General features: G+C 43.5%; 2 protein-coding genes and 1 long non-coding RNA gene across 4 annotated transcripts in view; 2 read left to right on the top strand and 1 right to left on the bottom strand.

Moving 5' to 3' along the window:
* Positions 1-1482: 1482 nt before the first annotated feature.
* Positions 1483-4852, top strand: LOC139578366 (uncharacterized). The gene is made up of 3 exons (XR_011675536.1): positions 1483-1650; positions 4207-4386; positions 4724-4852. It is a non-coding gene; the product is annotated as an uncharacterized lncRNA (long non-coding RNA).
* Positions 4853-4994: 142 nt separating this feature from the next.
* Positions 4995-21861, top strand: LOC139578363 (ral guanine nucleotide dissociation stimulator-like 1). Its single transcript, XM_071405842.1, has 18 exons — positions 4995-5043; positions 5157-5234; positions 5344-5430; positions 5578-5664; positions 5865-5897; positions 6055-6176; positions 6333-6422; positions 14338-14485; positions 14601-14715; positions 14825-14994; positions 15401-15600; positions 15927-16001; positions 16176-16369; positions 16522-16655; positions 17598-17917; positions 18033-18118; positions 18241-18330; positions 20433-21861. Exons 2-17 carry the CDS (start codon positions 5229-5231, stop codon positions 18252-18254), a joined length of 1881 nt encoding a protein of 626 aa, XP_071261943.1. The 5' UTR covers positions 4995-5043; positions 5157-5228; the 3' UTR covers positions 18255-18330; positions 20433-21861.
* Positions 17039-22925, bottom strand: part of LOC139578364 (perilipin-3-like) — a 61941-nt gene continuing 56054 nt past the window's right edge. For both annotated transcript variants that reach the window (XR_011675534.1, XR_011675535.1), the window contains exon 9: positions 17039-17070. The gene's annotated coding sequence lies outside the window, so the exon portion shown is untranslated. The remainder of the gene's footprint in view (positions 17071-22925) is intronic.

The raw sequence follows: 22925 nt of genomic DNA, 5'->3' as shown, positions 1-22925 counted from the left end.
AACTTTATGTATTTCAATGCCATACATACTGTATTATGCACATTTACATCACCATTTGGCACAGTGCATTATTTATGACAGTTCCATAAACTTAACATCAAAACAGAAAAATGTCACTATTCTTACCGTGTGCTTCAGGAGAGGTTATATGGCCATGCCTGATGCCCAAATTGATGATGTATGTCACACAGCTGAGAGTCGAGTGGAGACTAATGGATTCAGTTCAGTCAGTCATCATAAGCCCTTCCCAGCTAGCTACTAGTTTATCCTGGCTATACAGGAACTTTGAGATGTCCCTAACCTTAACCCCTAATGTTACCTTAACCATTTTTGTCTCAACTTCTATAGAGCCCCACAGTGGAGGTGTCATAATACCCATAAAACCTAGCGGTCAAACAGAAATGGTTCCAATCGTTTTTCCACCAGGGTAAGCCTACATGAAACACAGCCCTTTTTTTATTTAATTTAAATTTTATCCCATTTTCTCCCCAATTTTCGTGGTATCCTATCGCTAGTAATTACTATCTTGTCTCATCGCTACAACTCCCGTACGGGCTCGGGAGAGACGAAGGTCGAAAGCCATGCGTCCTCCGAAGCACAACCCAACCAAGCCGCACTGCTTCTTAACACAGCGCGCCTCCAACCCGGAAGCCAGCCGCACCAATGTGTCGGAGGAAACACCATGTACCTGGCCCCCTTGGTTAGCGCGCACTGCGCCCAGCCCGCCACAGGAGTCGCTGGAGCGCGATGAGACAAGGATATCCCTACCGGCCAAACCCTCCCTAACCCGGACGACGCTATGCCAATTGTGCGTCGCCCCACGGACCTCCCGGTCGCGGCCGGCTGCGACAGAGCCTGGGCGCGAACCCAGAGACTCTGGTGGCGCAGCTAGCACTGCGATGCAGTGCCCTAGACCACTCACAGCCCTTATTTTAATTGTTTCTAAAATTCCCTATGGGAAAAATTAATGGTGGAAAAAACAACAAACCATTTCCCTGTTTGACCGCTAGGTTTTATGGGTATTATGACACCAGCACTGTGGGGCTCTATCGATGTTGAAATGTAAAATGGTTAAGGTGCCTGTAAGGGTTAAGGTTAGGGATGTCCCAAGGATTCCCTATAGAACTAACTGGCACAACTCCGATATAAAGTGTTTTTTATCAAAGTTGCTGGGATGTCACTTGTCCTACTTATAAATCGGTATATTCATAACAACCTAAGCATTACAAAACTTATATTTGACCAAATAAACCTCGTAAAAAACTTCAAGCCCCGGGAGCGAAAAAAAATGCCACCTGCTGGAGAAGACATTGTTGGCCGAGATAAACCTGCCGCTTCCCTTCCTCTCTGCCTTCCTTGACAATGGTCTACCCTCCAGTCCAGTTGGTGGCGGTAATGCGCCTTAAAGTTGGTTGCCAACCGCCATATAAAATCCACAGAAGAAGAACAAGAAGATTTGAAACCAAGTGGGGACAACGCAGACAGATTGAGGACAGATTGTGTGTGTAGTGGAGGAGAAAATATTTTACAGAGCAGGACCATGTGGCTGGGGACTGGAAACATTTATGCACTGGGTAGACTTACCGTGTTCTGATGCAGTCCTCGGATCATAAAGCGCTGGTCATGAGATTCACCTGAAAAATTAAGATGGTAAAAAAGTTATTTTTTTCTGTGCTGCAGGTTATTTAGCGTTTTAAGAGGCATCTTTAGAGGCTGGAGGAGAGGGGCTATTAGGCTTGGGGATGTAGTAGATAATGGAATAGAGGGGTACATTATAACATTGAGTTAAATTATTTTATTATATTGACAAGCTAGTCGAGTTACTGCTCTAAAAATGGAAATAAATAATCAAAAGATGGGAGGCGAGATCAATTGGGGCCATTCTAGCCAATTAGTGACCACATAGTCATGTGAACTGGCACATCTCCGATAGTCGTTTTTTCATAGTTTCCAAAATGCTACGTGCGTCCGTATTGGTGCATTCGTAAAACCTAACCATTATTAAACTTCTATTCGATTAAATAAGCTTCACGTAGGTAACAAATTAGTAAAATTGTTGACGAAATTCGACACTCGTTAATACACCCTCTAGACCAGGGAGGGGCAACTTTGATAGCAGAGGGGACCAACAAAAAAATCAGAACTCATGTGGGGTCTGTTTACCCACATGCGCCCCACCATGCGATCAAAACATTTACCGGCCCCCCCTCATGACAGTGAAGAGAACAAATTGAAGTTAGTTTTTTCCCCTGCAATTCGGCGCGTTTTGCCATGGGGCGGAGAGAAATTAGCAGTTTTACAGTTCATTTCCTACAGTTCTAAACATTTTGCCATAGAATAGAGGCAAATGTTTTTCGGTTTTTAACATAACTGATTATCAGTGGGGCCCACCTTGGTAGGTTTTTCGACCATACTCACTACAGGTTTAGATAGCTGGCGGCTAGAATTTACCAATCTATAAATGTTTTGCTGACATGGGCTAATTGAGTGATTGCTGTTGCGCAACCAAAATTTGAAAGTACACCTTGTGTATTCTATTCTAATTCCCAACAGTAAATTGAGACCTCAACTGAGTTCACCCAAAAAGGTTACGTTTATTTGCCTTTTTGTGTTATTGTCTTGCAGCTAACTGGAGTCTATGGATGAGAAAATAAACCAGACTTTGTATTTTTTTCGACATGTAGAATGTTTGCATAGAAAATTGATGCAACAATTGCCTGCTGCGGTACATTTCCGTTGAACTGTAACTGTATATTAACAGCTGGATGTAATGACGTCACAGCTAAAAATATATGTTTTGCAAAGACCTGGAATGTCGAATAAAAATGTAGGTGGAGAAGTCTTTCCATTACCCATTTAGGCTAAATGTGCATTTAATAAATTGGCAACAGCCATTATCCCCTCCAACCTATTGGTTTCATGTCACAGGTAGGCTGGCCAGCATGGCTAGAATGCAATAATTTCCTAATATTTGCCATATTCTAATAATTCTTGTGCCAATGTATCACCACAATCTGTGCAATGGTGAAACTTGCACTTCTGTAGCTCTGAAATAATTGGATGATGAAACTTTCATCCAGCCAACCACAAGCAAGGAGATGCAATTTGTGCTCAGAACATTGGAGCATTATCCAGGTCCTGAGTGGGAGTTATGTATATGAGTAAGCCAGTGAAAGCAAGACTAACCAGGTTTCTGTCTAACCTTTTTTGTTTATGTAAGTAAAGTAAACGTTGGATAAAAAAATGTCACGACTGGCCTGATGTAAACAGCAAATTTGTGAACTTTCCAAGAGTCAAGCGATGACGCGGTGTGTGGTCCTCCCACTACAACTCAGGAAACCATGCAGTTTATTAGGCTACAGATGAAATAAACGATGAACTTCACAGGGTGGTGAAAGTGCAAGGTGGTGAGCTTGTTGCTCCTTTACAATAAATATTGAGGGTCTTATTCTGGTGACATGATGATCAATGCTCGGCTGCCGTTTGACAAATAAAAATGTCTATAATAATCACATGTTGGCTATACCCATTATCTGCAAGCTGTTGGCTAGCGTGTACCTGCCATGACCAGAGTGGGCACATGACCCAACATTGTTTTTGACAAAACCATCAGTAGAGTTAAATGCGATTGAAACCCATTTAGCTTGTTATTTTTATGTGCAAAGCTTTTAATCTGCAACATACATTTGACGGCAACATGTCTGGTGGGAAAATGTTTGTGAATTTTTGAATATTTGCATGAAAGTTGGATGGAAACCTAGCTATTGTCTGTGTGGTGGTTTGTTTTCTGTTGACTTGTAATCTTATTTGTTTAGTGGAAAGCAAGATGATGTAAACGGTGAGCCACACTGGTGCTTTGTTTACTGTTGTGGCACTTCTCAGAGTGCCATCTGACTAGAAAATCTAAGCAAATACAGTGTGAATGTATATTTTTGGTACTCGACAGTCAGTACATTTCCAGTGGCTAGATGTTTGCCAGAGAGCAGTGCTGACTGAGAGTAAAGAGCTGGTGAGTTGGACGGAGTCTGCTGTCCTCTTTGAGCCAGAGGACAGGCTCAATGAGGGGCGCTCTGTTGATTAGAATCAGATTGAAGTGTTTCTTGTTGTAGCAGCAAGTTCTCTCTCCCAAATCGGCTTAAGAATTAAATATAGGGTGTCGTTGTCTCAACACCTATCCCTGGTTCTTTCCATCTTGTCCCGTCGCAGGTTGAGGGTTGTGAAAGAAAGGAAACCAGCTGTAAAGATCCGGGAAGGAACGCTGGAGCGGCTGGTGCAGACCCAACTGATGGCATTCAGGGACAATAAGCTTGCCTACACCAGCATCTTCCTGTCCACATACCGCACAGTCGCCAGCACGCACACCGTGCTGCAGCTGCTAGTAGACAAGTATGTCTGGTTCTGGGCTGGGGGCCCATGGTGGCTAGAGTGTACAGCAGGAGCTGACAGCGGCTGGTCCTGGTGGGACCTAGTGTGTGCAGGCTTTTGTCCCAGCCATAGTGCTATAACACATGGTTCAATAATCAACATGATTTTGATTAAGTCACGTGTAAGTGTTGAGCTGGGACAAAGTGTGTACAGACTGTGGCTCTCCAGAACCATGGTTGAAGAACACTACTGCTCTACATTGAGAGGCTGAGGAGACTGTTACTGGTGGGATTGGAACAATGCAGGATAAGTATATGTTGTTTTAATACTAATCGTCTCATTGTTTGTCTGTTTCCAGTTATTGTTCAAGAAGGTGATTCCTCACCACTGCCTGGGCTCCATCTGGTCCCAGAGGGATAAGAAACAGAACAAGCACAGTGCTCCCACCATCCGTGCCACCATCACCCAGTTCAACGCTGTGGCAGCATGTGTGGTCAGAACCATACTGCACCGACAACAGATCCACCCACACCTCAGGGCATGGGTCATCAAGCGCTGGATAGACATCGCTCAGGAGTGTCGCATGCTTAAGAACTTCTCGTCGCTGCGTGCCATTGTGTCTGCTCTGCAGTCCAACCCACTCTACAGACTGAAGAGGGCCTGGTCCTGGGTGCCCAAGTGAGTCTTTCTTTCACAACCTGAATGCATATGAACTGATTAGTCACAACTCATGTGGAGGAGTTCCTAGGCTTTCCCAATTAGTTCTAACCTTTCTCTATGTAATTCCCCAGAGACAGCATGTCTACATTTGGGGAGCTATCAGACATCTTACATCACAAACTCTAACTCTACCTGACGACCTGATGAGGGTGAGACTCTGCTCTGTTAATACCATCATATGAGAGGGTTTGGATTTTGGTGTAGTGATTGAATGTAGTAGTGATTTGATAGTTACACAATCTACTTTTCCCCCTACAGGGCACCTCTAAGTTTGCCAATCAGTTAGGCTGTGCTAAGGAGCACCAGAAACGCACTCACAAACGAATCCAGCTGCAGAAGGAAATGGTGAGAGATGGAGCAAGCTACAAGCCACTGTCAGTTTGAGGCCCAGTTTGTTTCCGTTTCAGGAGGGGAGTCAAAGTGAGATAAGCTTGGCTGTGCCTGCTGATGTATCAGTATGATTTTGAACCATTGCTCTGTCTCTCCTCCCAGGGTGCCATGCAGGGGACGATACCTTACCTGGGCACCTTCCTGACAGACCTGACCATGTTAGATACTGCCCGGTCAGACCTAGTAGAGGTGAGCCTTACTATCATCCTACTCACTCATTCTGTTTGGATGTAGACTTCTCCTGTGTGTTGTGGCCGCTGTTTGCAAATAGAGCATGAGTATTTGAGGAATTTGTTTGACAGTCTTTAGTCTACCACCACTGTTTGTCTAGCCAGCACAGCGTGGTATCATTGTTCAGTCTTTCACACTCATCTTTGTGTCCTCTGCAGGGGGGGCTAATCAACTTTGAGAAGATGCGAAGGGTGAGTGTCATTTTTAACCCGTTCTAAACCACTAATTAGGTAAAGTGGGAAAAGTCATTGTTAGTCAGCTTTTTATGTTAAGAATTTGTTCTTAACTGACTTGCCTAGTGAAATAAATTGACTGTGACCTTGATCTCTCTCTGACTCTCTTATTCAGGAGTTTGAGGTGATAGCTCGGATCAAGCTGCTGCAGTCTGCGTGTAACAGCTACTGTCTTATTGCTAATGCTGCCTTCCTGCGCTGGTTCAAGGGCCAGCCTCAACACAGAGAGGAGGAGAGGTACAAGCGTCAGTAATCATTCACACTGTATATCTACATCAGCTCTTACTCCCTCTATCCTCTCTGCTCCATCTCTTTCTGATTGTTTTACTCCTACTCAGGATAAGTGGACTGGTAGTAGTGATATCATGATTATTCTCTGTTTGCCTTCTGCAGCCATGCCATGTCTTGTGACATTGAAGGAGTGGGAGACAGCAGTACGACTTTATGCAAACTTTGCAAGGGCATTGTCAAGAGACTTAGCCAGTAAGTACACACTGGAGGACTTAACATGATGTGTACTGTACGTAACTTTGAGATTTAAAATAAATCTAACCTGAAATAATAGACATTATTGAATTCCGTTGACTACAATCAGATTTGGAACCTTAGCCTTATTGGTCTCTATTTCCATCTGACGCTGAGGAGGCTTAAGTGTCAAACTCTTGTTAGTTTGCAATTTTGTGATGTTAACTGGCGCACTGGCATTTTCCAGCTCTAATGGCAGGTCTGTCAATTTATCTGTCTAAAATCAGCTCACTTGTGCTGAGTTGGGAGGGGTGGCAATATTTAAGTTGTGTCCTAAAAACGCCCCGAAAGTGACAATTTCATGCAGCGCTAATGGGACGTTTTAAGACTCACAAAAAGCAGGTTGACAGTAACGCAGTTGATAATGGCATTGATTTTGAGAGTGGAAGTGTAGCCTATCCAACCATTACGCACGGTGCCCATGGAAGGAGACATGTGAATTTTATGCCGGTGAATCTCGTATTTAGTATCCCCCGTTTTAGTTTTTTTGTTTAATTGCATAAAAAACAAGCATACCCTGCCTCCAATCAAGGCTAGTTTAGCAGAATTTAACTTGGACATTTAGTCAAAAGTAGCCTATGAATAAATGGGTTTTGAATGGTCTACATAGTGCTTCGAAATATGTTGGAGGTTTTTGCCCTCATGCCTTTTCATTATTCACATACCTGCATTTCGCTTGTTTAAGTAGACTATCATCCCCATTTTCAAAGAGCACCCCGATTACCAAAGACACGCAATTCCAATCTCTTCAATCTTCCTGTAATGCCATATCAACATTAGATTTAAAATCTGCTTCGCACATGGGCAACGATACAATTGACAGAAGCCTAGTATATTGTATAGATAGATGTGCGAATGGTACGCGTAAAGACATTTAGGCCTACAGTACGTGTGCACAGTGCCATGGAACGAGCGAAGCGATTTTATGATATTGTGCCTCTGACCCGATCTTATTTAGAAATATTGTTGACATGGGTTTATGGCTCGAATGCAATGCAATTTCAAAAGGGCAAATATGATCTGTAAGATGGTTCCATTATGTTTACAAAACATTACATTTGAAAGCAGTATAATGGTGAGTGGACGTTCCCCCTTTCTCTCTTTATATTGGAGCTTTACCCAGGTAGCACATAATGTTCTGAGAACCAGATGTTTCTTAGAGCATGGTGAGAGTGTGGTTGTCCTATGAATATTTTGCGTACCACCTTCCCACAACTTTCTGGAAATGGTGCATGATTGTTGCTTGCTTTGGAACGTTCTCAGTACAGCGATGAGACAAGATCGCAATTGGATATCACAAATGTGGGGAGAAAAAAGGGAGTAAAATAAACACATTCCATTCTCAGCATCAACAAAACTCTTAAGTGTCTTCAGGCATATTGGCTGCGCCCACTAATTGGCCACACCTGATCTTACTGAGTGCTTGTTTCCTTTGAAATGGGGTCTGTTTGAATATGGTTGGAACCAAAATTGTTTTCCAATCTTTTCTTTCTAAACAGAACAATTTTCAAAAAAAGACTAACGTTCCTTTTTTAACCTCTGAAATGTAAATATTTTTTTTTACATTTAGTTTGACATTTAAATTACTTCACCAATCAGTGCGGATAGAGCAGCTTGCTATGGCAGATTTTTTTAATTTTCTAATCTGTATAGGGAAGTTAAGAGCAAATTGTATTTTACCGTAACGGCATGGTTTAATCATATTGAAATACGAACACACAAACTGTGCTGCCAGTCAGTGTAGGGCGCGAGATGCAACTGAAATTTTGCAAGAGCGGATGGAGGAGGCTTGCCGCTGGGCATCTTTTTATGACATGCATTATCTGAATTCGGCCCACAGAATTATACCTTTGGAGGAACTTTGAGACGTCTTTGAACTTCAGAGTTTGTTTAAAGTTGGATCAGAGCTAGCTAGCTAACAACCTTGTTTGCAGAGCAGCACTAGAATTTAAAACACATCTTACCTTTTTTGTAGTTAATTCAATGGGAAACTGCATTCTTTAACGAGCATTGAAAAAGTTAATCAAATTTATTTATATAGCCCTTCTTACATCAGCTGATATATCGAAGTGCTGTACAGAAACCCAGCCTAAAACCCCAAACAGCAAGCAATGCAGGTGTAGAAGCACGGTGGCTAGGAAAAACTCCCTAGAAAAGCCAAAACCTAGGAAGAAACCTAGAGAGGAACCAGGCTATGAGGGGTGGCCAGTCCTCTTCTGGCGGTGCCGGCTGGAGATTATAACAGAACATGGCCAAGATGTTCGCATGGTCAAATAATAATAATCACAGTAGTTGTCGAGGGTGCAACAAGTCAGCACCTCAGGAGTAAATGTCAGTTGGCTTTTCATAGCCGATCATTGAGAGTATCTCTACCGCTCCTGCTGTCTCTAGAGAGTTGAAAACAGCAGGTCTGGGACAGGTATCACGTCCGGTGAACAGGTCAGGGTTCCATAGCTGCAGGCAGAACAGTTGAAACTGGAGCAGCAGCACAGCCAGGTGGACTGGGGACAGCAAGGAGTTATCATGCCAGGTAGTCCTGAGGCATGGTCCTAGGGCTCAGGTCCTCCGAGAGAGAATTAGAGAGGGCATATTTAAATTCACACAGGACACCGGATAAGACAGGAGAAATACTCCAGATATAAGACTGACCCTAGCCCCCCGACACAAACTACTGCAGCATAAATACTGGAGGCTGAGACAGGAGGGGTCAGGAGACACTGTGGCCCCATTCGATGATACCCCCAGACAGGGCCAAACAGGCAGGATATAACCCCACCCACTTTGCCAAAGCACAGTCCCCACACCACTAGAGGGATATCTTCAACCACCAACTTACCATCCTGAGACAAGACTGAGTATAGCCCACAAAGATCTCCGCCACGGCACAACCCAAGGGGGGGCGCCAACCCAGACAGGAAGACCACGTCAGCGACCCAACCCACTCAAGTGACGCACCTCTCCTAGGGACGACATGGAAGAGCACCAGTAAGCCAGTGACTCAGCCCCTGTAATAGGGTTAGAGGCAGAGAATCCCAGTGGAGAGAGGGGAACCGGCCAGGCAGAGACAGCAAGAGCGGTTCGTTGCTCGAGCCTTTCCGTTCACCTTCACACTCCTGGGCCAGACTACACTCAATCATATGACCTACTGAAGAGATGAGTCTTCAGTAAAGACTTAAAGGTTGAGACCAAGTCTGCGTCTCTCACATGGGTAGGCAGACCATTCCATAAAAATGGAGCTCTATAGGAGAAAGCCCTGCCTCAGCTGTTTGCTTAGAAATTCTAGTGACAATTAGGAGGCCTGCGTCTTGTGACCGTAGCGTACGTGTAGGTATGTACGGCAGGACCAAATCGGAAAGATGGGTAGGAGCAAGCCCATGTAATGCTTTGTAGGTTAGCAGTAAAACCTTGAAATCAGCCCTTGCCTTAACAGGAAGCCAGTGTAGGGAGGCTAGCACTGGAGTAATATGATACATTATTTTGGTTCTAGTCAGGATTCTAGCAGCCCTATTTAGCACTAACTGAAGTTGATTTAGTGCTTTATCCGAGTAGCCGGAAAGTAGAGCATTGCAGTAGTCTAACCTAGAAGTAACAAAAGCATGGATACATTTTTCTGTGTCATTTTTGGACAAAGTTTCTGATTTTTGCAATGTTACGTAGATGGAAAAAAGCTGTCCTTGAAACAGTCTTGATATGTTCGTCAAAAGAGAGATCAGTGTCCAGAGTAACGCCGAGGTCCTTCAGTTTTATTTGAGACGACTGTACAACCATCAAGATTAATTGTCAGATTCAACAGAAGATCTCTTTGTTTCTTGGGACCTAGAACAAGCATCTCTGTTTTGTCCGAGTTTAAAAGTAGAAAGTTTTCAGCCATCCACTTCCTTATGTCTGAAACACAGGCTTCTAGCGAGGGCAATTTGGGGGCTTCACCATGTTTCATTGAAATGTACAGCTGTGTGTCATCTGCATAGCAGTGGAAGTTAACATTATGTTTTCGAATGACATCCCCAAGAGGTAAAATATACATATATATATATATATATATATGTATATGTGAAAACAATAGTGGTCCTAAAACGGAACCTTGAGGAACACTGAAATTTACAGTTGATTTGTCAGAGGACAAACCATTCACAGAGACAAATTGACATCTTTCCGACAGATAAGATCTAAACCAGGCCAGAACTTGTCCGTGTAGACCAATTTGGGTTTCCAATCTCTCCAAAAGAATGTGGTTATCGATGGTATCAAAAGCAGCACTAAGGTCTAGGAGCACGAGGACAGATGCAGAGCCTTGGTCTGACGCCATTAAAAGGTCATTTACCACCTTCACAAGTGCAGTCTCATTGCTATGATGGGGTCTAAAACCAGACCGAAGCATTTCGTATACATTGTTTGTTTTCAGGAAGGTAGTGAGGTGCTGCGCAACAGCTTTTTAATTTTTTTTTGAGAGGAATGGAAGATTCGATATAGGCCGATAGTTTTTTATATTTTCTGGGTCAAGGTTAGGCTTTTTCAAGAGGCGTTATTACTGCCACTTTTAGTGAGTTTGGTACACATCCGGTGGATAGAGAGCCGTTTATTATGTTCAACATAGGAGGGCCAAGCACAGGAAGCAGCTCTTTCAGTAGTTTAGTTGGAATAGGGTCCAGTATTCAGCTTGAAGGTTTAGAGGCCATGATTATTTTCATCATTGTCTAGAGATATAGTACTAAAACACTTGAGTGTCTTCCTAGGTCCTGACAGAGTTGTGCAGACTCAGGACAACTGAGCTTTAGAGGAATACGCAGCTTTAAAGAGGAGTCTGTAATTTGCTTTCTAATGATCATGATCTTCTCCTCAAAGAAGTTCATGAATTTATTACTGCTGAAGTGAAAGCCATCCTCTCTTGGGGAATGCTGCTTTCTAGTTAGCTTTGCGACAGTATCAAAAATAAATTTCGGCTTGTTTTTATTTTCCTCAATTAAGTTGGAAAATTAGGATGATCGAGCAGCAGTGAGGGCTCTTCGATACTGCACGGTACTGTCTTTCCAAGCTAGTCGGAAGACTTCCAGTTTGGTGTGGCGCCATTTCCGTTCCAATTTTCTGGAAGCTTGCTTCAGCGCTCGGGTATTTTCTGTATACCAGGGAGCTAGTTTCTTATGACAAATGTTTTTTGTTTTTAGGGGTGCAACTGCATCTAGGGTATTGCGCAAGGTTAAATTGAGGTCCTCAGTTAGGTGGTTAACTGATTTTTGTCCTCTGACGTCCTTGGGTAGGCAGAAGGAGTCTGGAAGGGCATCAAGGAATCTTTGGGTTGTCTGAGAATTTATAGCACGACTTTCGATGCTCCTTGGTTGGGGTCTGAGCAGATTGTTTGTTGCGATTGCAAACATAATAAAATGTCCATGTCCATGGTCTGTGGACTTTTCCATGTGAATATTAAAGTCACCAAAAATGTGAATATTATCTGCTATGACTACAAGGTCTGATAGGAATTCAGGGAACTCTGTGAGGAACGCTGTATATGGCCCAGGAGGCCTGTAAACAGTAGCTATAAAAAGTGATTGGGTAGGCTGCATGGATTTCATGACTAGAAGCTCAAAAGACGAAAACGTCTTTTTTTATTTTTTATTTTTTTATTTAAATTTGCTATCGTTAATGTTAGCAACACCTCCGCCTTTGCGGGATGCACGGGGGATATGGGCACTAGTGTAACCAGGAGGTGAGGCCTCATTTAACACAGTAAATTCATCAGGCTTAAGCCATGTTTCAGTCAGGCCAATCACATCAAGATTATGATCAGTGATTAGTTCATTGACTATAACTGCCTTTGAAGTGAGGAATCTAACATTAAGTAGCCCTATTTTGAGATGTGAGGTATCACGATCTCTTTCAATAATGGCAGGAATGGAGGAGGTCTTTATTCTAGTGAGATTGCTAAGGCGAACACCGCCATGTTCAGTTTTTCCCAACCTAGGTCGAGGCACAGACACGGTCTCAATGGGGATAGCTGAGCTGACTACACTGACTGCTAGTGGCAGACTCCACTAAGCTGGCAGGCTGGCTAACAGCCTGCTGCCTGGCCTGCACCCTATTTCATTGTGGAGCTAGGGGAGTTAGAGCTTTGTCTATGTTCGTAGATAAGATGAACGCACCCCTCCAGCTAGGATGGAGTCCGTCAATCCTCAACAGGCCAGGCTTGGTCCTGTTTGTGGGTGAGTCCCAGAAAGAGGGCCAATTATCTACAAATTCTATATTTTGGGAGGGGCAAAAAAACGTTTTCAACCAGCGATTGAGTTGTGAGACTCTGCTGTAGAGCTCATCACTCCCCCTAACTGGGAGGGGGCCAGAGACAATTACTCGATGCCGACACATCATTCTAGCTGATTTACACGCTGAAGCTATGTTGCGCTTGGTGAACTCCGACTGTTTCATCCTAACATCCATTCTTTTAAACATCTCTCCCTAATTTCTAAGTCATGCTTGTAATGTCGTCAGTAGACTACAGTAACGTATGCTTCAAAAGGGAGGGGAAGGTAGCATGCATACTACTGGCAAAGATTTCCAGCTGGCAGGCAGACGCTGGAAAAGGTTTGACTGACAGTGAGGGCTTTGCAAAGGCATTTTGTTTTGCGATTTTCTGTGGGACTGGAAAAAGATCCCCGAACGTAGAATAACGTTTCATTAACCCGATTCCCATGCTTTTCAAATAACGGTTCTGTTCCTCAAATTTCCTTTTTTGGTTTTGTTCCCTGAACCGGTTCCAACCCTTGTTTTGAATAGACTAAAATGAACAGCTTTGTATGTGTAAAAAAACATGGCATGCTAGCTCCATCCTGATGGCGCAGTGGACTAATCTCATGGATGAAGAAAATAAGAATACTTTTGAATCTCATTTAAGCTGTCACAAAGAAAATGTTTGCATGCATAAGGAAATGGCTTTGTGTGTCCTGTCTGTGCTTGGAGTTCAAAAAAGTAAACCCAAAATAAGCTTAGCAGTGTTATTGAAATAATTAAGGAAATTATTAAAAAACTTCAACCTACAATTGCCATTCTCAGAACGTTAATAAAACTTTCAGGGAACCATAGTAAAATGTTTTCAGGACCTCCCTGCAACCTAAAAATTAAGTTCTCAGGCGACATGTTCACTTCCAAGGAACCAAATGTGCTCGGTGGGTATCCAGATCCTGTGAAAAGTTTGGATGTGTGTAAAACCCTCCATAGTCTTAAATTGCCTTGTCTGCATTATACACCCACAGGGAGCAATTTTAGTGCCTGTAACTGTATTTAGACAGTCTATTATAAATAGGCAGTTTTGTTTGAAAATATATACTATTTTTACTTTTCAATAGCCTAGGGAATGTCATCTTGCTTATTGACTGTTTCCATGTCCAGACTACAATTTACAGTAGGCCTAGCCCCTATATCAGTGTGAATGCTATAGCCTATGTTTAGCAATGCAATTAGAACAATGTGGACGGCAAACATTTTCAACATATTTAGCAAATATGGGGCAAACTATTTAATGGACTAACAACTCAATACATAGGAGACTGGAAATGCACAACTTGAAGCAAGCACATATTTAACCATGGAGCACATTGATAGGCCAGTGAGGGGCCAAGCTTTGAATAACCCTTAACTTGTTTATTCATCAAAACCCAGTCCTTTTTTGTCATTATTCGGGTTGTGAAAATAGCAAAAATATTTCGTAGACACCCTGAACCTATAACTCTACCGCCAGCACTAATATTTACCATTGCTTTAGATTTGTTCAAATAGAGCCCAATATGTATTAACAGGAATCAGTTATATCAGTGTGTTTTACATTAGATTTATCTGACCCGTATAGATGGTCCTTTTTTTAACCTGAACATTTTCCCTCTGTCACCAGGCAGTCGCGCACAAGATGGTTGCGCTCCCTAACGCCCATGTCCCCCTCCTCTCCCCTGCCCCCTGCCTACAACACCCAGGCTCAGGACGCCTGCATCATCAGAGTCAGCCTGGAGCAGGGCAATGGCAACCTCTACAAGAGCATCATGGTACGGCTCAGCAGGAGATTAGTACTTTGATTCAGATGGCCAAGACATTTTGAATAAATGTATGGAACCCTTTAAAGTGGTTTTTGATTGGTACATGGTGTTGTTCCCTCCCCAGTTGACGAGTCAGGATAAGACTCCAGCAGTGATTTCTAGAGCCGTGGCCAAACATAACCTGGAGAGTGAGCCTGGGGAGGGATACGAGCTGGTGCAGGTCATCTCTGACGAAAGAGGTACAAATATTCTCCCTGTCACTCAAATATCACACACTGTCTTTTATACTCTCATTTGTAATTACTGACTTGTGATAATATTGTAATTAAAAAATCCTTCGTTTTCTAGAACTGGTGATTCCTGACAACGCCAATGTGTTTTACGCCATGAACACCTCAGCCAACTTTGACTTCCTGCTGCGTGTGCGAGGCACGGCAGGGTGGCCTGTCCAGCTGAGGAGTCGCCATGTCTCCACACTCCCCTGTGCCCAGCAGCGTGCCAGCCTGCGCCTCAGCAAGGTCACCTGTTGTAGTTTCCTATTGTAGCGCGCTAGCAGCACAAAGGTTTCTCTCGCCCTCTCCCTTTTCTCTCTCGCCCTCTCCCTTTTCTCTCTCGCCCTCTCCCTTTTCTCTCTCGCCCTCTCCCTTTTCTCTCTCGCCCTCTCCCTTTTCTCTCTCGCCCTCTTCCTTTTCTCTCTCGCCCTCTTCCTTTTCTCTCTCGCCCTCTCCCTTTTCTCTCTCGCCCTCTCCCTTTTCTCTCTCGCCCTCTCCCTTTTCTCTCTCGCCCTCTCCCTTTTCTCCCAGCAGACACAATACTCTGACACGTCTGCCTAAGAATTTAAATATAGGGTGCCTTTGTCTCAACCTCTTTCCCCATTCTCATTGTTCTAATATCCCTGGTTCTTTCCATCTTGTCTCGTCACAGGCAGCGGGGGACCGGCTGCCACCCGGCCACACGGTGAGCCAGCTAGAAACCTGGAAGATCCGTGCTGGAACTCTGGAGCGGCTGGTAGAGACCCTGCTGACGGGGTTCTGGGGCAATGACCTCGCCTACACCAGCATCTTCCTGTCCACATACCGCACCTTCGCCAGCACGCACACTGTGCTGCAGTTGCTGCTAGACAAGTACGTCTGGTTCTGGGCTGGGGGCCCATGGTGGCTAGAGTGTATAGCAGGAGCTGACAACAGCTGATCCTGGTGGGACCTAGTGTGTGCAGGTTTTTGTCCCAGTCATAGTGCTATAACACCTGGTTCAATAATCATCTAATCAACATGATTTTGATTAAGTCACGTGTAAGTGTTGAGCAGCGACAAAGCGTGTACAGACTGTGGCTCTCCAGAAACATGGTTGAAGAACACTACTGCTCTACATTGAGAGGCTGAGGAGACTTACTGGTCTCACTGCTTTTAGACTGATGGTAGACAGTGGTGTTGAATTTTTTTTCTCTCAGGTATGGAATTCCAGAGGGTAGTGAAGGACAGACTGAGCGATGTAGACCCTCTGAAACCAAAGGAGCTGTTCGAATGTAAGATTTCTCAACGTCTCCTGCTTTACTTGGTCTGTCTTCGCTTGATTTCCATATTGATTCAAGCGAAGTTGAGTTGTTACTGTGTAGCTTTCCTGTCTGCTTTGCCCTCTGTCAGCAGCAGCTTACTCCCAGCAGCCCTCCCTGACTCTTGCTGCCCCTCATCCCCCTTAGTGCCCTGGCCTCCATCTTGAGAGCCTGGATGGGCCAGTATCGAGAGGACTTCCAGGAGCCTCCATCCTACCCCTGCCTCCACAGGGTGATGGCCTACCTACAGAGGGCCCTGCCTGGATCGGAGCCCATGCGTAGAGCCCAGAGTCTACTGGAGCAGCTGAAAGCTGAGGCCAGTCTGGATGTAGACTCAGAGGGTGGGTGAACAGTAAGATATCTCGTTAATTAGTACTCTATCCTTAATTCTTTAGTTTTTATCTTTGTATCTTTCTCTCTCTCTTTCTCTCTAAAAATACTTTTATCTCCATGTTTGGCCTTCCATCATTAATCTGATCATTACTCCTGGTAGGTTTCTCCAGCGGTTTTGACAGCATACGCTCCTTCGGCCTGTGTGAGGATGAGGAAGTGGAGATTGAGGTCCAGGAAGACTTCATGTCATTTGATACAGATTTGGTGGCAGAGCAACTGACCTATATGGATGTGGTAAGAGAGAGGCTGAGGGAGGGGGTCTGGGTGGGAGTATGGATTCCCAGCTGGGATTTGAACAATGCACGATAAATATACGTTTAAGTGTTTTAATACTATGCCTGTGTTTAGACAGGAAGCCCAATTCTCATATTTATTTTCACTGTTTGGTCTTTTGACCAGATCAGCTCTGAAAAGATCTGATGTGAAAATCTAATGTGATTTGTCAAAAGACCAATTAGTGAACGAAAGATCAGAATTGGGCTGCCTGTATGAACGCAACCTAATAATCTAAAGCCTTATTCACACTGCAGGCCTTAATGCTAAAATCAGTTTTGTTTTTCAAATCCGTTTTGGACTACGTACTGTCCAAACAGTAAGTTACAAGTGACCAAATCTGATTTTTTTTTTTTTTTTTGACAGCAGCCATTTCCTGACATGGCTACGCTAGTTGTCATAGTAATGACGGGTGTGCCCAGTGGTGTAGGCTGATTGGTGGTGCTCGTGCGTCCTATTACTCAGAGGTTATGTAGAAAGCTAAGGTGACAACAATGCCTGACATGGAATCTTCCCAGTTGCTTTGAATGTTCAAAATGATAGTGTAAGAACACTTTTAAAACCTCAGGATAAGTTGATTCAACTTTCAAAACAAATTATTTTTGGCTAGCCACAGAAATCAACTAGCTAGCTAGGTAGCTGTTTAGCGTTCTAGCACATTCATTTGTTTGTAAACAATTAACAGGCTAGTTAGCTACCACATGTTCTTGTCAAACTATTAGAGTAGTTAGCAAGCAACAAGATATGCCAAATAAGTCTAAAATCAACTTGAGGGCAAATATATAAAATTTGACCGTTCAGACACAAGTCACATGGAAAAGGAATCAGATTTCTACCGGACTTCAAACCACCTATGAAATTAAGCCAATGTGAACACGGCTTAATTAGTTTGTCTGTTTCCAGTTGTTGTTCAAGAAGGTGATTCCTCACCACTGCCTGGGCTCCATCTGGTCCCAGAGGGATAAGAAACAGAACAAGCACAGTGCTCCCACCATCCGTGCCACCATCACCCAGTTCAACGCTGTGGCAGCATGTGTGGTCAGAACCATACTGCACCGACAACAGATCCGCCCACACCTCAGGGCACGGGTCATCAAGCGCTGGATAGACATCGCTCAGGAGTGTCGCATGCTTAAGAACTTCTCGTCGCTGCGTGCCATTGTGTCTGCTCTGCAGTCCAACCCACTCTACAGACTGAAGAGGGCCTGGTCCTGGGTGCCCAAGTGAGTCTTTCTTTCACAACCTGAATGCATATGAACTGATTAGTCACAACTCATGTGGAGGAGTTCCTATGCTTTCCCAATTAGTTCTAACCTTTTCTCTATGTAATTCCCCCAGAGACAGCATGTCTACATTTGGGGAGCTATCAGACATCTTCTCGCATCACAACAACTACCTGACCAGCCGAGAGCTGCTAATGAGGGGTGAGAGACTGCTCTGTTAATAACATTATATGAGAGTGTTTGGCTGTTGGTGTAGTGGTTGATTGATTTAATTGATTGTGTAAATATCAAATCACTACTGCAATCTACTTTTTCCACTACAGGAGGGCACCTCTAAGTTTGCCAATCAGTTAGGCTGTGCTAAGGAGCACCAGAAACACACTCTCAAACGATTCCAGAGGAAAATGGAAATGGTGAGAGATGGCGCAAGCTACAAGCCACTGGCAGTTTGTGTTCAAGGCCCTGTTTGTTTACGTTTTAAGGAGGGAAGTCAAAGTGAGATAAGCTTGGCAGTGGCTGCAGACGTATTGGTATGGTTTATCCTATGCTTTTTCTTTTCCCAGGGTGCACTGCAGGGGACAATACCTTACTTGGGCACCTTCCTGACAGACCTGACCATGCTAGATACAAGGAGTGCGAATTACGGGGGAGCCACAGGGATGTCCTATTCCCCTGAATAGGACATGAGCTCCTCTAAAGGCAAACTGGGGAGGGGGGGTTCTCTAAATATTTATAATTAGACCAAGACAAGAGCATAACGCATCAATCTCACTGGAGAAAGCATCCTTGCGAGCGAAACGGCGACTGTCATAGTATTTCTGGCGAGACAGCACTGGATATATGGGCTACACAGACTGATATGCTGGTTTGCTCGCTCTGAGATTCAGCCACTTGTGAATTGCAGGAAATTTATGAACCATTTCATGTAATTTAATTTTTTTCACATTTTTGGGGAAAACTTGGCATCCACTAGTAGTAGGCCTAATAACAATCGATGAATGTCATTATGGTGTTTGTAACAGATTTCCATTCATCAAATGGATGCTGGAATTATTTTTGAGTAGATGAATGTGCACAGCTGCAGGTAGCCGATTTAAGTGAAATCTTTACAATAACCAGGTTTCCATCCAACCTTTTCATGTGAGTAATGTACATGCCAGATAAATGTCACGACAGGCCTGATGGAAACACCTAATTTGTTGGCAAACTTTCCAATTTTGACAAAACAAAACACTCTAGACAAGGTGGATCTTGTCGGTAAAATTAAATATATGAGAATGTATGGTGGAAATTCCGTTATGTGCAAATATTTATATAATAACTATCACATTGAAGTGAACTTGGAGTTACGCTATGGTGTGGTCATCCCACTCGGTAAAGCATGCCGTTTATTAGGCTATAGATTAAATGAGTTATGATGAACTTCACAGTGTGGTAATGCTTTATTGGAAAGGCTTGATACCCCTTTCCAATAAATATCAAGGGTTTTATTCTGGTGACATGATGATCGATGCTTGGCTGCCATAATAATCTCATGTAGGCTATACCCGCACTGTATCTGCGAGCTGTTGACTAGAGTGGACGTGCGAAGATCCGAGTGGGCACATTCGCTATATAAAGCAAATAAAATGTCTGCCAAAACCATCAGAGTTAAAAATAAAATGGGAACCCATTTAACTTTTTTATTCGGTACATGGGAATTTAACTGCAAAATAAAAATTTGTGCCCTGCGTCATCATGCACATTTTATTTGCAACAAGTATATTTGATGGAAACATCTCTGGTGGGAAAATGCGCGTATTGTTTTATGCAGATTTTAGAATATTCGCATAGTAATTGGTCGCCAATTGGCTGAACCTAGCTAATCAGATGACCATGTCATTATTGTTTGTGTTCATGCCACATTAAAATGTAATACATTTTTACTGTTAAATGACATGTCTTTACAATTAGACCCATACATTATTTTTTTCCAAGCGTGTGCACCCAATAGAGGCTCCCCACTGTGACGGTTGTAGAGACTTCTCCTGTATGTGTTGTGACTAACCGCTGTTTGCATCTAGAGCATGCGTTTCATTAGTATTTTTGGGCAGTTTTTATAGTCCTTCACCACTGTTTGTCTCACCAGCACAGCGTGTTATCAGCGTTCAGTCTTTCACACTGTCATTTTGTTCCCTGCAAGGTGAGCTCTTCAACTTTGAGAATAGGTGACAGGCTAGTAATTTACAACCTGTTCTTAACCTACTAATTAGTTAGTCATTCATGATCTTAGTGTCTGCTCGATTGACCTGACTGACACTGATCTCCCCCTATGAGGTATACTGTAATTAACATTTATTTAAAATAAATCTACCCTGAAATAGACATTGTATTATAGTCAGGAATTCAATCAAATTTGTAAACTTGGTCTTTGACATGTTTTAACAGGAATCAGTTATCAGTATTTTTATATTGGATGTATCTGACCCATATAGATGTTCATTTTTTTACATGACCATTTCCCCTCTGTCACCAGACTGTTCCAGGGAGTTGACTCCTCAGCAGCCAGTTCCCCATTGAGTGAAACAGCCTGGCCCGCCCTGCATGTAGTGTATCTTGGTCTTCCTGTTGGCCATTTCCCTCGCCTAAAACACCCAGGCCTCCTGCATCATCCTAGTAAGCCTGTGTTATGCCATGACACCTCAGCTAACTTTGACATCCTGCTGTATGTGCGGGGCAGCCAGTCCAGCTGAGGAGTCTCTGTGCCTCCGGCGCCCCAACAGTGCTCCCCCCCCCCCAGAGATGCTGGGAGACTGAGAAGGACCAAACATGGGGGAATGAGTTCAAGTCAATGAGGTAGACTCAGAACTACCTATTCCCTTGTCCCCAATCGGACCCCCACCTCTGTGCCCCCCTCCCCCACACCAGTAGCAGACTGTGGCCTTCCTGTCCGCTGTGTACCAGTGTGCACTGTGTACCACGCGGGGCTGCACCTCTCATTGTGAGCTGTGTGATAGCTTACTACTTGGTTTTAACAAGTTATTTCCTTTTTAATATTGTCTAGCTGTCCTATCACCTGTAGGGTGTAATGACACAAATAGGATGGGTCTCTGTGAGGCCCGGATTGCGCTGCCTGACGCATTGATTAGCAGTCCTAATAGAAATGCATTTGTTTGTGTTTGGGTGACTTCAGGAGGTAGGAAGTAGATGGAATGAGTGACCTAATCTTACTCTTTTCACCTCAGAACAAAATGGAGTATCATTTAGTTTCTCTTTGATTCGTTTTTTTTAAAGGGCAGAAAACCATGTCACACACAATGTACAAATCATTAGGAACACCTCTTTCCATGACACTGACCAGGTGAAGGCTATGATCCCTTATTGATGTCACCTGTTCAATCCACTTCAATCAGTGTCGATGAAGGGGAGAAGACAGGTTAAAGAAGGATATTTAAGCCTCGCAATAATTGAGAGATGGATTATGTGTTTGCCACTCCGAGGGTGAATGGGCAAGACAAAAAGATTTAAGTGCCTTTTGAATGGGCTATGGTAGTAGGTGCCAGGTGCACCGGTTTGAGTGTGTCAAAAACATCCCTGTGGTACGCTTTCAACACCTTATAGAGTCCATGACCCCAACAAATTGAGGCTGGTCTGAGGGCAAAATGGGGTGCAACTCAATATTAGGAAAGTGTTCCTAATGTTTTGTACACCAGTGTATGTCAATCAAACTTGTAGAGGGTGATTGAGGACAATGTTTTTAAATTGTATGTTAATTCTGATTCTGTTCATCCTGTCAACGTGGCTTTGAGAAAATGTTGCGGTTTGAAAGTTTATAAACGGCGTTTGTACATTCATCACTTTTGTTTTCAAGGATTTATACCAGCACTGCTTGTTAAATGTTTTTTTGCAATTTATAAGTTGATAGTAATTTTGTGAAGAGAAACAACTTTGTGCCGAAAGAGGAACTATGATTCTGGTTTCATTTTAACCAAGTGAGTTTGGCGTGATACAGCCTCATTATCTACACGAGTGCCTCCCACCGTGGGGTAAGGAATAGTACGTTTCATTTCAAACTTTGAGCAGTGAAAATCTGCGTAGCAGGCAAAAAAGAAACCGCCCATTTTGACAAATACGACATTCACGTATTGCGTTGTACTCCATTTGCATAAACTGTAAAGTGTGCCGAGCCTTTTACAGGATGTTCAGTTAGAAATGTACTGTGCAGAACAGACTGTCATTCAGAATAGGCATTCTATCTACAACATTCTGAACAGCCAGCTCCCTGTGCACCGAGCCTCACCCAAACACTCACCCCCAATAGTTTGTCACAAACGATATGAATTAGATTTTCACACTAGCCCACACTGACACTAATTCAGTTCCTCCTGTGCCTAGGCCTCTACACACCGACACTCACCCCCCTTTTAACGGAATCCCACAGATACCGGCTCCCACACACTGCCTAACCAGCATTAACACCTCCACCCCACCTGTCTAACCCACACAGTGAAACCGGTCTCTACTGTGGTCCCTACCATATACACTCCTATGTTTCATACCTATTCTCTCCATCACACTGGTTATTACTATAACGCTCATTCTCTAATACTGACATTCTGGCCATCTCACTGAGCAGTGTACTGGTCTGTTATTGGTCATTCAGTACTAAATGCTGGGCAAGAGGTACTGTGGTCGATTCTCCCTGTGTTGATTCTCATGCAACACTTGTGAATTTTCTCTCATGAACTCAGTTTCTGTGTGTGTCTTCACTGCCAAAATTCTCTACCTAAATAAATGATCATTACTATGATGTCATTTATTTGTTCGACCCTTTAACAACTTATAAGATTTACGGAGTTGAACGATACTTCCAATTATTATTCTGGTACAAGTAGTGTAACAAATGGGTTATTACAGTGTAATTATCATTTAATTATCTACTTGGTCATTTCTTTACCATAAAATAAAGTGCTGCAATGAGAAGTACTGTAAAGCACCATAGAATTTGTGGGCTTTGAGTTAAAGACAT

This window comes from Salvelinus alpinus, chromosome 6 (genome assembly GCF_045679555.1).
Source record: "Salvelinus alpinus chromosome 6, SLU_Salpinus.1, whole genome shotgun sequence".
Classification (NCBI taxonomy): Eukaryota; Metazoa; Chordata; class Actinopteri; order Salmoniformes; family Salmonidae; genus Salvelinus; species Salvelinus alpinus.
This window is presented reverse-complemented; position numbering and strand designations above follow the sequence as displayed.

Coding starts and splice junctions, on each gene's coding strand:
- LOC139578363 (XM_071405842.1), top strand. Junction 6,423..14,337: donor ATTGTCAAGAGACTTAGCCA/GTAAGTACACAC, acceptor CTCTGTCACCAG/GCAGTCGCGCACAAGATGGT. Junction 14,716..14,824: donor GGTCATCTCTGACGAAAGAG/GTACAAATATTC, acceptor TTCGTTTTCTAG/AACTGGTGATTCCTGACAAC.